The sequence below is a fragment of the Podarcis muralis genome, chromosome Z (genome assembly GCF_964188315.1).
Source record: "Podarcis muralis chromosome Z, rPodMur119.hap1.1, whole genome shotgun sequence".
NCBI classification, from domain to species: Eukaryota; Metazoa; Chordata; class Lepidosauria; order Squamata; family Lacertidae; genus Podarcis; species Podarcis muralis.
Window position 1 is genome coordinate 40,292,863 of NC_135673.1, and position 13,166 is coordinate 40,306,028.

At 44.9% G+C, this 13,166-nt stretch overlaps 1 protein-coding gene across 1 annotated transcript in view; it reads right to left on the reverse strand.

Moving 5' to 3' along the window:
* Nucleotides 1-1,308: 1,308 nt before the first annotated feature.
* Nucleotides 1,309-13,166, reverse strand: part of COMMD5 (COMM domain containing 5) — a 35,928-nt gene continuing 24,070 nt past the window's right edge. The window contains exons 4-7 of the mRNA XM_028715573.2: nt 11,537-11,587; nt 10,653-10,748; nt 6,280-6,355; nt 1,309-1,638 (exon numbers count right to left, since the gene is read on the reverse strand). Coding sequence (XP_028571406.1) covers nt 1,537-1,638; nt 6,280-6,355; nt 10,653-10,748; nt 11,537-11,587 — 325 coding nt within the window. The 3' untranslated portion in view covers nt 1,309-1,536. The remainder of the gene's footprint in view (nt 1,639-6,279; nt 6,356-10,652; nt 10,749-11,536; nt 11,588-13,166) is intronic.

A 13,166-nucleotide genomic window follows, 5' to 3' on the forward strand; every position in this document is an offset into this window, starting at 1 on the left:
GGAGGCAATACATCTCTGAATATATTGCCTCCGACGATGTATCCAGAGCGCTGTTGTTCTCAGATTCTGCTTGCAGGCTTCCCAGAGGCATTTAGCTTGCTTCTGTGAAAACAGGGTGCTGGACTAGATGGGGCCTGATCCAGCAGGCTCTTCTTTCCCCTCTGAATGTATATATTGCTCAGTTGAACAGAAGAAGTTTGGATAACTGGGTCCATAGCTCCATCGGTAGAGCATGAAACTCTTAATCTAAGGATCATGGATTTGAGCCCCACATTGGGCAAAATATCCCTGCACTGCAGGTTGTTGGAGTGGATGATCCTTGTGGCCCCTTCCAACTCTATGCCAAGGATCCCGTGCAACAGTGACACTACGGCCTGGCCAACAGTCCCCCCAGTTCCCCACAATAATTAATAAAGGCCTTGACCCTCAAGAAAGAAGGGCGTTTTCGCTGGCCAGGTTTAATTCAAATCCATCAAACCTCCTTTGGGGAAGGTTCTCTGGTAGGGTGGAAGGAGAAAGAACTTGCCCATGTGAAGACCACCTGGTGGAAACCCTCACACATATGGTTTTCAATTGTAAACTATATGCTGATCTCCACCAGCAATTTCTAAATCAACTCTGTATCCCCCTATGGAAACCAGAGTCAGAGGTCATACATTTTCTATTACTGGCGAATGATCAGGAGATCACCAAGTTAGCGGCTAAATATCTCTATTTGGTTTTTTGTCGTTGAAATACACTGCAGACGTCTGATCTCCCTGGAGATGTGAGGATAGACTGCTCTGCCTCCTTTCTTTTAGCAAATGTTTTGTGCCACTGGGGAAGTGGTAATTCTGTATTGATTTGTTTTGGATGTTTGTATGTGATGCCAATAAAGGTTTTACGATACGATACAATATGATAAAGGCCTTGAGTGGAGTTACACAGTTTAGGGATACCTCCCTGCTTCTTCTTCAACAAACTTCAAGTCTCTTTTACTTTCATTGTATGCAGCACAATGCCAACTGCAATTCTTCTTTAAGCAAACAAGCAAGCACACGTGCACACACGCACGCAAGCAAGCAAACAAACAAACTGAATTTCATTCCTGACAAATTTCCCTGTTTTTCAGCTAAAGGTCATCTGAAAGGCTACAACACCTTTCCCCACCTGTTTTTCTATGCTGCCTGTAGAGCGGGTTGTGAGCAAATCTCTCACAAACCCTTAGAAATAATTAGTGAGATGAATCAGCACTCTTTCAGAAAGGGCTTTTTCACATCTATAGGAACAGCTATTTTTAAAATGTTTCAATGAATCACGCAAAAGGGCTTATCCAACGAGGATAATGCTATCTTTATGTGTAATACTTAAAGAAAAAATAACAACAATCTAACAGCTGCTTCTAATACACAGGCGAAAAAATATTTACAGCCACATTATCAGAAGGGTGACGTTGCAATACATGTGATTACAAAACAGAAGTAACTTCTTTTTGATGGTGTGTCTTGTGTGGTTCTCCTAATGTCTTCAAGCCCCAATAGTTTAATCAGAAAGGGTTCAGTCCTGAATTTTCAGAACACTCCTTTTCTCCAGGTCATTCATTTCCTTCAGGATCAGAGCAACATTGTACCTTAATTCTTGGAATTTTCCAGCTGGCACCTGGAACATAAAAATACCCAGAAAGGTCAGGGTACAACATCTCTTTCTGAGAATATATAATAAGCTTGTAGGAGGCCCCTGAATCCTGAACCTATTTAGAGGACAAATCACCAGAGGAGAAATCTGACAGATCACCTGAATATTATGTCCCCCAAATTGAAATGATCTAATTAATTGCATTTTTGCAGATCTTAACTAGCCCACAAAAATTTCCTGCCCAACATGACTACAAAGGGAGATAGCAACTTTCATTTCCTAGCCACTTTGAGCCTCCTTCAATTCCGTACCCATGCATCTGGGAGTAAGCGCTTCGGAACTCAGTGGATTTACTCCCAAGTATTTATTTACAAATTGCAAAGCTTTCTTATCTGCCCTGTAAGGTCTCAGGGCAAGTTTTGACAATATGCAATTACAGAAAATGAAATTATAAGAACAAGTCAACAGCATTACAATGAAAAAACACATAAATCCATTCCAAACGCAACAGAACAGTATAAATTCAGCAAAAGGGGCGGGTCCCACAAAACGCACTACTTTAATCGTCAAAGGCCAGGGACAAAAAGGTGAGATGTCAGCATCTGTCAGAAGCTGCATAACGACGGTGCCTGACAGGAAGGCAGTTGTACAATTTAGAGGCTGCCACAGAGAATGCCTTTTCCCAGGCTGTCATTCCCTGCAATTCTGAGGATGCGGGATCTACCAAGAGAGTTCTCTCCTCTGCAGATAATAATAACGTTCAACCAGTACGCATGAACAGGGTTTTGCCATTAAGTCTGTCATCAAAACTGATTATCAACAGCAGATCTAACTGTTAGATTTATTAGCAGCAGCCTTGCACTTGTTACTCAGGAACTACTCAGGAACTCAAAAGATACCAAAATATCGGGGCAGTTTTGAAGTCAGCGGTTAAAATCAGTTTTGAAACATTTAGCTTGCCATCTTGATTGAAAATGGCATCCTGCTATATCCAAACATAGGTGAAAACCTGCTCCTCAGGAATAATCACCCAAAATGTGCTAATGATATCTTAAAAGGTGTCCGAATGCACAACTTTCCAAAATACTTTTAAAAAAACAAACAAACCCAAATGCATTGAAAAACATTGGGGAAAAACTTCTTTCATGTTCTTTTGATGGAACAACCTCCTGAAAACACCCAGAACAAAACAAACAAGCTGGTTGCATAACTTTGTATAAAGAAAAGCCGCAGTTTCAGCAACTTCTGTTTCCCCCACCTCCTGGAGAGTACAGGATCCGACCTGGCCACTTAGCACATGAGTGTGCTGACTTAGAAAAATGTGATAGCTCAGGATCAATTTCTCTTTCAGCCTGCCAACAGCACTAAGGATTTTCCTCATCTATTTGCCAAATCCCTTCATTAGATTCATGAACTAAATGAGAGATAATCTGTGGAAATGACCGCTTATCTCCCTGCTGCCAAACATACAGCTCAGTAGGTAGAGCATGTGATTCTTAATGTAAGGGCTGCGAGTTTGAGCCCCACATTGGACAAGAGTCCTGCATTGCAGAGGGTTGGACTAGAAGACCCTCAGGGTCGCTTCCAACTCTACAATTCTATGATTCTATACCAGGGTCTCCCAAGCTTGCATCTCCAGCTGTTTTAGGACTACAGTCCCCACCATCCTTGACCACTGGTCCAGCTAGCTAAGGATGATGGGAGTGGTAGTCCAAAAACAGCTGGAGACCCAGGTTTAAGACACACTGTTCGATACCAATTCACCTCTCACATCACACACTTTGTACTCCAGATTAAGCTTTGTAGGATCTACATCAGTGCTGGGAAACCTGTGGCCCTCCAGATGTTACTAGACTTCAACTCCCATCATCCCTGAATGCTGGGGGGGTGTGTGCTGCTGATAGGGGCTGGATTCCAACAACATCTGGAAGGCCACAGGCTACCCAGCCCTGACCTACATTATGGATTTTCAAATCAAATGTAGGCAAAAAGGAGAACTTGCTCTCTGGAGAATTATTTCTTGTCCGCACCACAACAACGGCATTCCACATTAATTTCTGCAGAGCTACAATACTGCCCACTCAGTTCCATGTTGCCCCCACCTTCCAAAATGGAATGGGGAAGAACTTAAGAGCCCTAATGGATCAGGCTAAAAGCCCACCCAGTTCAGTATCCAGCTCTCACAATGGCCACCAGAAGCCTTGGAGTCCATCAGCAGGACATGGGGGCAACCCAATGTTCTCTGCTTGCAATTTCTAGCAACTGGTATACATGAGCTTGCTAAAACTTGTTGCTTAAACACGAAGGCAGCCTTGCAGGAACCACTCTGAGAAAGGGGTGTGAACCACTAGAAGGGCCCCCCTTTCAAGAAGCACCGTTTGTGTGGGGAAGCACCTCTCCATGGCTGCTGTACTTTACAGCCCTGCAATTCTCTGCAAAAGCAGAGTGGCGGCCCTAGAAAGGTTTGAAGACCAATGCTTAGTGTGAATTTACAAGGCCGTGCACCATAGCTCACTGGGCAGAGCATCTGCTTTGCATCTAGAAGGCTTCAGGTTCCATCCCTGACATCTCCAGGTAAGGCTAGGAGACAACTCTGGAGAGCTGTTGTCATCCAGCATGGACGGCTAGATGTACCAGTGGTCTGATTTGGTATAAGCGAGCTTCCTACACTCCTAACTATATCTTTCATCTCAATTGTTCATTAGTTATTTGCATATTTAGACGGCTGAGCTGATTAAAGTCTGTTCAGCAGCTGCAGACAATGCCAGGGAAAGCCAGCGTGGCTCCCCTCCCGATGCTGTTGAACTCCCCTAAAACCCCAGCCAACATGGCCAACAGGAACTGCTCTTAGCATCAGTCTGTCTCAAGAGGCAATGGAGCGAGCCTCCTCTCTGGGATGCAAGCCTGGGCAGTGTGTATGGAGGTCCTGGGCTACCCAGACAACAAGACTCTCTTATCAGCCTTGTTGGTGTGCCCCAAAGGAAATCTGAGCAATACATTTGGCACCAGCTTGGCTGCAGCAGTTGCCGGGAGGAGGAGTACAAGGCGCCATCCAACCGTCTTAGGGACTCCACTCTGGGTTTGTGTTGGGTTTACTCCTGAGCCTTTTCTTCTCCCAAAGATGTCACACAAAGCAGCAGGGATGGATTTTCCCTTGGGGTTTACTCCCGAAGCCTTTCTCATGAATGAGTATAGCGGAGGTTTAGGACCAGAGTTTTCCTTCTCCTAGATGAGCTACCTTCCCAGGCTGACAAACCCCATCTGCCCCTCACTTCCTTCAACAGCTTATTCAGAAACCACCATCTTGACCATTGGACCCACTACTGGTCTCTTCATCTCAATCTGCTAGAGCCTGTCTTCACATGCAGGGGAATTCCCTAATTCACTAAAGGTTTGAGACCCTTTGGCTACCCTCACTTAGTTTAGCCAGCTAGTTGAAGCAGTTTTCTGAGTTGTGACTGTCACATGCTGATAGTTTCTAGGAGTTTCTAGGAGCCACAGGGGAGAGCTGAGTGCAGGTAGGGACCAAAGGTGGACAAGCTATCGCAGAAGGAGCATGATGTGTCCCCTGCCAGGGGTGCTACCTTTCTCCTAATACCCCATAAACTCCTCAGAAATGGTTGACCAACAACATATGTGCTGAATTTCTTCTGAGATGATGAGCTGTGGCTTTTGGAGGAGAATGTTTTTATTAAACAATGCCTGACACACTACAAATCAATTATTTCCTATTATATAGGAATATAATTCTGGTATATTCTGCATTTCCTTTTCGGATGAAATGACCAGGAGATGGTCATAACAACAAATACACTTTGTTTGATTGACTGACTGACTGACTGATGGATGTTCGTAAGTGGCAGGCTTAAGTGTAGCTTCAAGGGAATCTTAAAGATTTTAATTTATTTTTAAAATGCAATTAAATGTAAGCTGGATAAACCATTAAGGTGAATGCATAAGAAGTGAACTGCTATGAAGATCTGCTCAGAAGGAAGTACCTTAAGCTCAATGGGACTTACTCCCAGGTAAGTATGTTTTGGATTGCAACCTAAATGTATGGGAAACAGTAAACACATGAAGCTGCCTTATATGAAGTCAGACCAGTGGTCTATCTAGTTCAGTATTGTCTACACTGACTGGCAGCAGATCTCTAAGGCGTCAGATGGATGACATTCCCAGCCCTATCTGGAACTGGACCTGAGACAACTGGCATGCTCTATCACTGAGCCAGAGCCCATTCAGTTGGATATTTCAGACTTGTTTGCTTTTCATGTTTCTCTCTGAATCCAGAAGAGCAAGAGATGTATATTTCCATTTTTTCACCCATCAAGCTCAGTCCTTGTTAGGGTCTCCTTCTTGGAGTTTTCCCTAAAGCACACAACCCTTATGCCTTGGCACTGTTGTTTTAACCTCTTAAACCACAGCACTCACTCAATGAATATTGGAAATAGAGATAATGCAATGCACTCTGAGAGCTTTAATTTATTTTGCAGCCCAGGTCACCCTGTGCCTGATTCTTAAGAGCAGTCTTTCAGAGAACTCCATACAAATCCATGAATATAAATTGCTTCCAAAGGCTTTCTAAAATTCCTAGTAAACAGCTATTCACTGCCGTACGAAGAATGTAAAGCGAGCCCACTCTTATTTAGCAATGGCAGTACTTACTTCAAAGCGATGAGCTGACCCGTCAGAGAGCTTTAGTTGCATTAAAATGGATGGCTGCAAGGCCCGAGCCAATGAGCTGAAATCAATCACATTATTACCATTAGAGTTGCTAGGGGAACAAGGAAGACGTGGACATGAGTCCTTTACATGAAGTGCAAAACAACAACAACAACAACAACAACAACAAAAAACCCACAGGCAGTATCTGCTACATTCCAGGGGAATGTGTGCCTTTAAGCTGGACAGGAAACCAGATCCAATTAATGGCCACAAAAGCTGGACTCTACATGTAAGCAAATGTGGGTATATGGGTAAAAAATACAATGCAAATTTTCTTAAGATATAACCACTATATGAAAAACATAGGTGTTAGGGCTGTCTTAAGCATATGCAGCACTGGGGTGCAAATATCCGCCCGGCGCCCCCCCCCCAGCCCAGCGCAACAAACGAGCACGAGGCGTTGGCAACTGAGCGAAGCCAGGCACCTCATGGTATGAGCAGCATGCGCTGGGCAGGCCTCTCCACAGCCCTACATCAATCCCAGGCGAGCAGGAGGGTGGAGCCAGCCAGCCAGCCGCCTCAGTGCCTCGCTGGCTCGCTCACCCCCGAACTCACGATGCAGAGCTGCCCACAGCAGAAGAGCCTGCGGTGCTGCTCCGACGGGTGGCCTCTTCCCCAGACTCCAACTCTCGGGCCCCAGACTCTCGGCCTGGTGCCCCTGAGAGCCTGGCTCCTGGGTGCCCCACACCCTTGGCACCTATGGTTAAGACGGCCCTGACAGGTGTTCTTCCAACCATGCGCTCGTGGAGGAAACTGATTTTATAGAACCATTTCAATGAAGGTCTAGGCCCATTTTGGCACAGAAACTGTGTTTTTCATAGGCCTTTGGCTAATTAAACACTCTACAGCCTTATAAACCGTGTGTGTGTGTGTGTGTGTGTGTGTGTGTGTGTTATTGTTTTGTTTATTGTTAGGCTATGTGTTTTTGTGTTTTTATACTGCAAACAGCCTTGCGATACTCTGAGGAAGAGCAGCATATTAGATTTAATAAATAAATAAAATAATTGACGAGCTCTCCACAGTTTAAAGCATGGAACAAGATGTATTCCTGGAGACTATGGTTACGTGCTTAAATAATCATTATTGCTGGCATTGTTTTATTGTTTCTTATGGCTTCATCATTCATATACTTCTCCCCCCACCCCACCCCAATGAAAGAAAAACTGCTGGGGCTGCCCTATCAAAGGCTCAAACAGCTGGACCACTAACACAGTATTACCTACTGTGACAAGTAACTGCTCTCTTAAGATCTCAGGAGCAAGCCTTTTCTTCTTCCTATCAAAGAAGTTTTTCACTGGAGATGCAAAGGACTGATCTAAGGTCCTTCCACCAAACCAAAAAAGGTTCCATAACATTATAATCTATCCTATAGTATGATGTCAGCTGCTTTCAACATGGTATTCCACCCCCCTCTAAATTCCTTAATTCCCCTAATGCTGGTCCCAGCTAAATCCCACTCAGAGCAGACCCACTGAAATTAATGTGCATGACTAATTTTGCCCCATTAATTTCAATGGGCCCAGGTTTGGTTGAATGCAACCTACTGCTCTCGCTCTCTCTCCTAGCAGTAGGATTCATTTCTGAAAGTGTTATGAGCATTGGCAATCCTCAGTAGGGATGCACTCTCAGCAAACTAGCACACAGGAAGTCAACAGGGTGGCAGGGGAGAGCAGTTTTCCACTACAGTGGTACCACGGGTTAAGTACTTAATTCGTTCCGGAGGTCCGTACTTAACCTGAAACTGTTCTTAGCCTGAAGCACCACTTTAGCTAATGGGGCCTCCTGCTGCCGCCGCGCTGCCGGAGCACGATTTCTGTTCTCATCCTGAAGCAAAGTTCTTAACTATTTCTGGGTTAGCAGAGTCTGTAACCTGAAGAGTATGTAACCTGAAGCATATGTAACCTGAGGTTCCACTGCGTTTCTCATTTGCGAAAATTTTTCCATTCCTGAAAATACACTGTTTCATTAAAGCTAATTAGAAACAGGATGGTTGCATGATGATATCACTCAAACTGGGCAGTTTCAAAAACAGTAATTCGCTCTCTGCTACCCTGCAAAGCAGCTGAAGGCCACCATCCTCTTACGACCCTGGAAGCAACCTTGATTCATTATTGTTTGTTCAAGGTTTTCTAGCTGGGTGAGAACATCTCTGGCTTAGGTGTCCCTGCTGCTTTGTTTTTAAATTAATCTTTAGTTGTTTTTATGGCTATGCTTGGAAACCACCTTGAGCCTGATATGGAAGGCAATCTGTAAAACAAATTAATGAATTTGTTTTTGCAAAAGGGGAGGCAGCAGGTGAGTTGAAAGGTGTTAAAACTGAAGGGGTTTAAATTTGATTTGATTTGATTTGAAACCAAAAGCACACATAATTAAAACATGGAAAATTAGATCTAAATAGATTTAGGGCATGTGGGGAAACGTTCTGATTGAAAGCTATCAAAACAACAATGACAACCCCACATCAGCTGAGAAAGAAACCCATCTCTCTGAAAACTGGACAAGGACATTATAGGAACCAAACTGAGGGAAGGGCCTTTCTGGAGCCAGCCTTGTTGAACTCCTATACTCCCCCCAGAAGTGGAAAATGAATCACTGTGTGTGCCATTCTGCCAGCCAGTTGGCCTCTACCAAAATTAGAAAAGAAATCAGCAGATGGCTCTATGGCCTTGGCTCTATGGCCAAGAATGAACTCTTCCCGTGCCTGTAGGTGAGGCTGTTGCCTGAGGATAAACAGGAAGTTTCTGGGGGAGCTGGCAAGGGATGGAAACCAAGAAGGAAGAAAACCCAAAAATGGAACCCACGTTCTCCAAGGAAGGACTGTTTACACCTCCCAAAACAACTAAGGTGAAGAATATTTAGCTATGTGTTCTCCAGTCTTTCGTTGGTGCGCAATATATAATAAAACCCACTGTGATGATAGTACTCTTTACTCCAAATAAATAGAGGGATCCAGATCCCTCAACAGCTCCTGTCAGATCAGGGCTCTCTACCTAAAGCATGTTCAGCAGATTACCTTGAGACACTGACTTTCCTGCAACTACGTAGAGCCTTTGTTGAACCAAGGTCCCAACAGATGCCTTCAGCATACTTAGAAGGGAGACACCCAGGAATTCCCATTATGGAACGCAAATGCATTTGTGGATGCAATCAGGTCGAGGGTATCATGAAAACCTGCTGATTTGCCCCTTATATACAATGCACGGACAACTTTTTTTTATCTCTTCTTAGGCTGATCCCCCTCAGGAAGTGACAGTCGAACGCTTAGGCTTAACTGATAAAAGATCTACAAATTACAAACCTGGTAGCCAAATTTGCACTGTTCCAGTTATGTTAGTAAAGGTAAAGGGACCCCTGAGCATTAGGTCCAGTCGTGACTGACTCTGGGGTTGCAGCGCTCATCTCGCTTTATTGGCCGAGGGAGCCGGCGTACAGCTTCCGGGTCATGTGGCCAGCATGACTAAGCTGCTTCTGGTGAACCAGAGCAGCGCACGGAAACACCGTTTACCTTCCCACCGGAGCAGTACCTATTTATCTACTTGCACTTTGACGTGCTTTTGAACTGCTAGGGTGGCAGGAGCAGGGACTGAGCAACGGGAGCTCACCCCATCGTGGGGATTCGAACCGCCGACCTTCTGATCAGCAAGTCCTAGGTTCTGTGGTTTAACCCACAGCGCCACCCGCATCCCTCCTGTTATGTCAATGCTTCCTAATTTTAAGTATTTATGCTGTAAACTTTTTATGCTGTGAACTTTTATACGTTATGTCATGTGATTTCAGAAGAAAGTCTTGCTTCTGCCTTTTTAAAGGCCTTTGGCTATACACAATAAATGTATTGATTGATTGACTGACTGACTTTCAGCAGACCAGCTCCCTACTTCCCTGTCTGCTACGGCCTGGAAAACTACCAACTATGAGAATGGCAGACTGTCAATTGGCAACAAGAACACGATCAGGGTCCCTCTGGGTTTACATCTGTCCTGGTGGTTAGGCTTTTCCTAAATGTGCTTGAGAAGGTGCTTATTTTTTAAGTATGTGGCGGCTCTGCTGGATGAAACCAAAGGCCTGTCCAGTCCAGCATTTTGTTCTCACAAAGGCCACCCTGAGGCCTATGGGAAGCCTGCAAGAAGGACACTCTCTTTCTCATGACCCCCAGCCACTGGAGGTAACACATAATCTTCATGCTCATGTTTTCCTAACCAGGTGGGACCTGGCTGAGGGGAGATTTGGCGGGGAACTTTCCCATCTGCCCAAACTGGGCCAGCCTCCACAGACACCCACTGAAAATTCAGGCATGGGCTTCATATATCCTGTACCTGGTAGAAATGGCCACATCTACCCTCCACTTGAAGTCTTCAATTCTAGGCAGCTTACTAGCTTGCTTCTGAATGGCCTCTTCAAGTGCAGGTTGCCTGTTGGTGAGGAAAAAAGAAACGGCACTCAAGAAAGCAGGAGCGAGACTCTTCGGAGCAGTGGCGGAATGGAACCTTTGTACCCCAAGGGCCACCTTCCCTTCTGGACAATTTTCCAGGGGGCCACACCCAGCAGTGGGCAGGATCAGAGGCAAAAGCAGCTTGAGAGCAAAAGCAAATTTTACCTTTGTATACCAAGCTAACTTTCTGCACAAACTCACTTAGCTCTCTGCCCCCTTCATTCAGGCAAGCAAGAGAAATAGCCAAAGTTTAAGGGCAAATTCCAGCCAGGCAAAAACACTCAAGGAGGGTATGCAGCAAGACACTGGTGTGGCATAGGGAGGGAGGGTGGCATAAGGCAGGTGTGTGGCCTGGAGAGAATCCCGAGGGCCAGACAGAGAGGTTGGGGGGGCCACATTTGGCCTAAGGGCCAAAGTTCACCAACATTGCTCCAGAGGCAATGAACTGGGAAAACTGGAGTATGACTTCAGTGAATAATCTAAAGAGTAAGGTATACTGCCATGACTAAGGAACACAGGCCAGTATCAGTGTCTGGGATATTAAGGGGATCCTCTTGGTACGTCCACCACCCACAAGAGAGGGCATTCTCTGTGGTAACCCCCTAATTCCCCCTCCTTAATTAGGGGGAACCAATAAACTTTCTGATGAATGGCTTGTTCAGAAATATATTAAATGAAAGAATAAGACCTTGTGGAGAGAGATATATTTTAGGAATGATGCAAATCTCAAGAAAGGGAAAGGGGAAAACTGAAAATCTGCAAACTTACCTGTTTCCAAAGACTACAGTGGTGAAGTCCACAATGAAATCTTCTGGAATCCTTAAAATAAAAGAGCAAATTGAGGCAAACGGCACACGAACCCCATTATGAAGTATGTCCTTCTCCCAATTATTAAAGGAAGAAAAGATAGTAGCTAGTAGCTTACTGGATGTGGAATTGCGTTTTAGGAAGCCCCCCATAAGGAAAGCCAGCACACAACAACCTTGTGGTCAAACTATACAGAATCAAGTTTTTAAAGAGAGATTTTGGTTACAGGTGTGTATTTCAGCCTAAGGGTCTTGGACAGCTGATTTTGTTATCACAAATGCATCTCTGACGTTTTAATCCTCTAATGTTCAATTTCTGTTTTGAATTCTGTATATTGTATTTTGTAAGTTGGTTTGGGCCCCAGGTGGTGAAAAGTGGGGTATAGATTTTTTTTAAAAGATGAGTAAATGGAACAGAAAAGTTTCCCTAGCTGAGTGAAAACCTCACCCAGAACTTCATGGTAGATGAGGAGGCGAGAGGTGAAGGGATTGGGGAGCCAACAGTTCACCAACGTAGCTGGTGATGGAGGCAGGAAGAAGAGTCTGTGGCTCAGTCTCCACTATATGTTTAAAGTGGTATCATACCAATTTAAACAGCATAGTGGGTGGCGCTGTGGGTTAAACCACTGAGCCTAGGACTTGCCGATCAGAAGGTCGACGGTTCGAATCCCTGTGACAGGGTGAGCTCCCATTGCTCGGTCCCTGCTCCTGCCAACCTAGAAAGCACGAAGTGCAAGTAGATAAATAGGTACTGCTCCGGCAGGAAGGTAAACGGTGTTTCTGTGAGCTGCTATGGTTGCCAGAAGTGGCTTAGTCATGCTGGCCACATGACCCGGAAGCTGTACGCCGGCTCCCTCGGCCAGTAAAGTGAGATGAGCACCACAACCCCAGAGTTGGTCACGACTGGACCTAATGGTCAGGGGTCCCTTTACCCTTTACCTTAGTTTCCCCCAAAGAATCCTGGGAACTGGCATTTAGGAAACCCCTATCCCGCACAAAGAGCTACAACTTCCAGAGTGGTTTAAAAATCAATCCCTCTTGCCAAGGAACTCTGAGTATTGTAGCCCTAGGCAGGTTAAGGGGTGGGTGTGTCTCTGAACATCATTCAGCACCCTTAACAAACTACAGTATCCAGGATTCTTTGGGGGAAAGCCATGGTTGTTTAAAGTGGTATGATACACCATTAATGCAACAGCGCCGATGCATTTTTAAACCCCAGCCAAACCTTTGCCAGCAGGTCTTGAGTTCTCTTTCATTTTCTCTCTCTTGCTATGTCCAATGACAGGTTGTTTCTAATGCAGCCTCTGCAGCACTTTAGTGCTTATGCAAAGCCTCTGCTCTACACCACCCGGCAGAAATTTTGACTAAGTCCACGTAACAAATGGCATATTTTGCTTGCTAATTAGAACAAGCGATCACACCCAGACAATACAGGCGGATTCCGCTTGTTATATCACCGTCCTTTGAAAACAGAAGGAAATGTTTTAAAAGTAGGACAGGGCGTCTCATTCAGAAATACCAACTGTCTTGCTATTAACAACAACAATAAAAAGTTTGTGTGTGTGTGTGAGGGAAGGTATTAGTGGGTAATT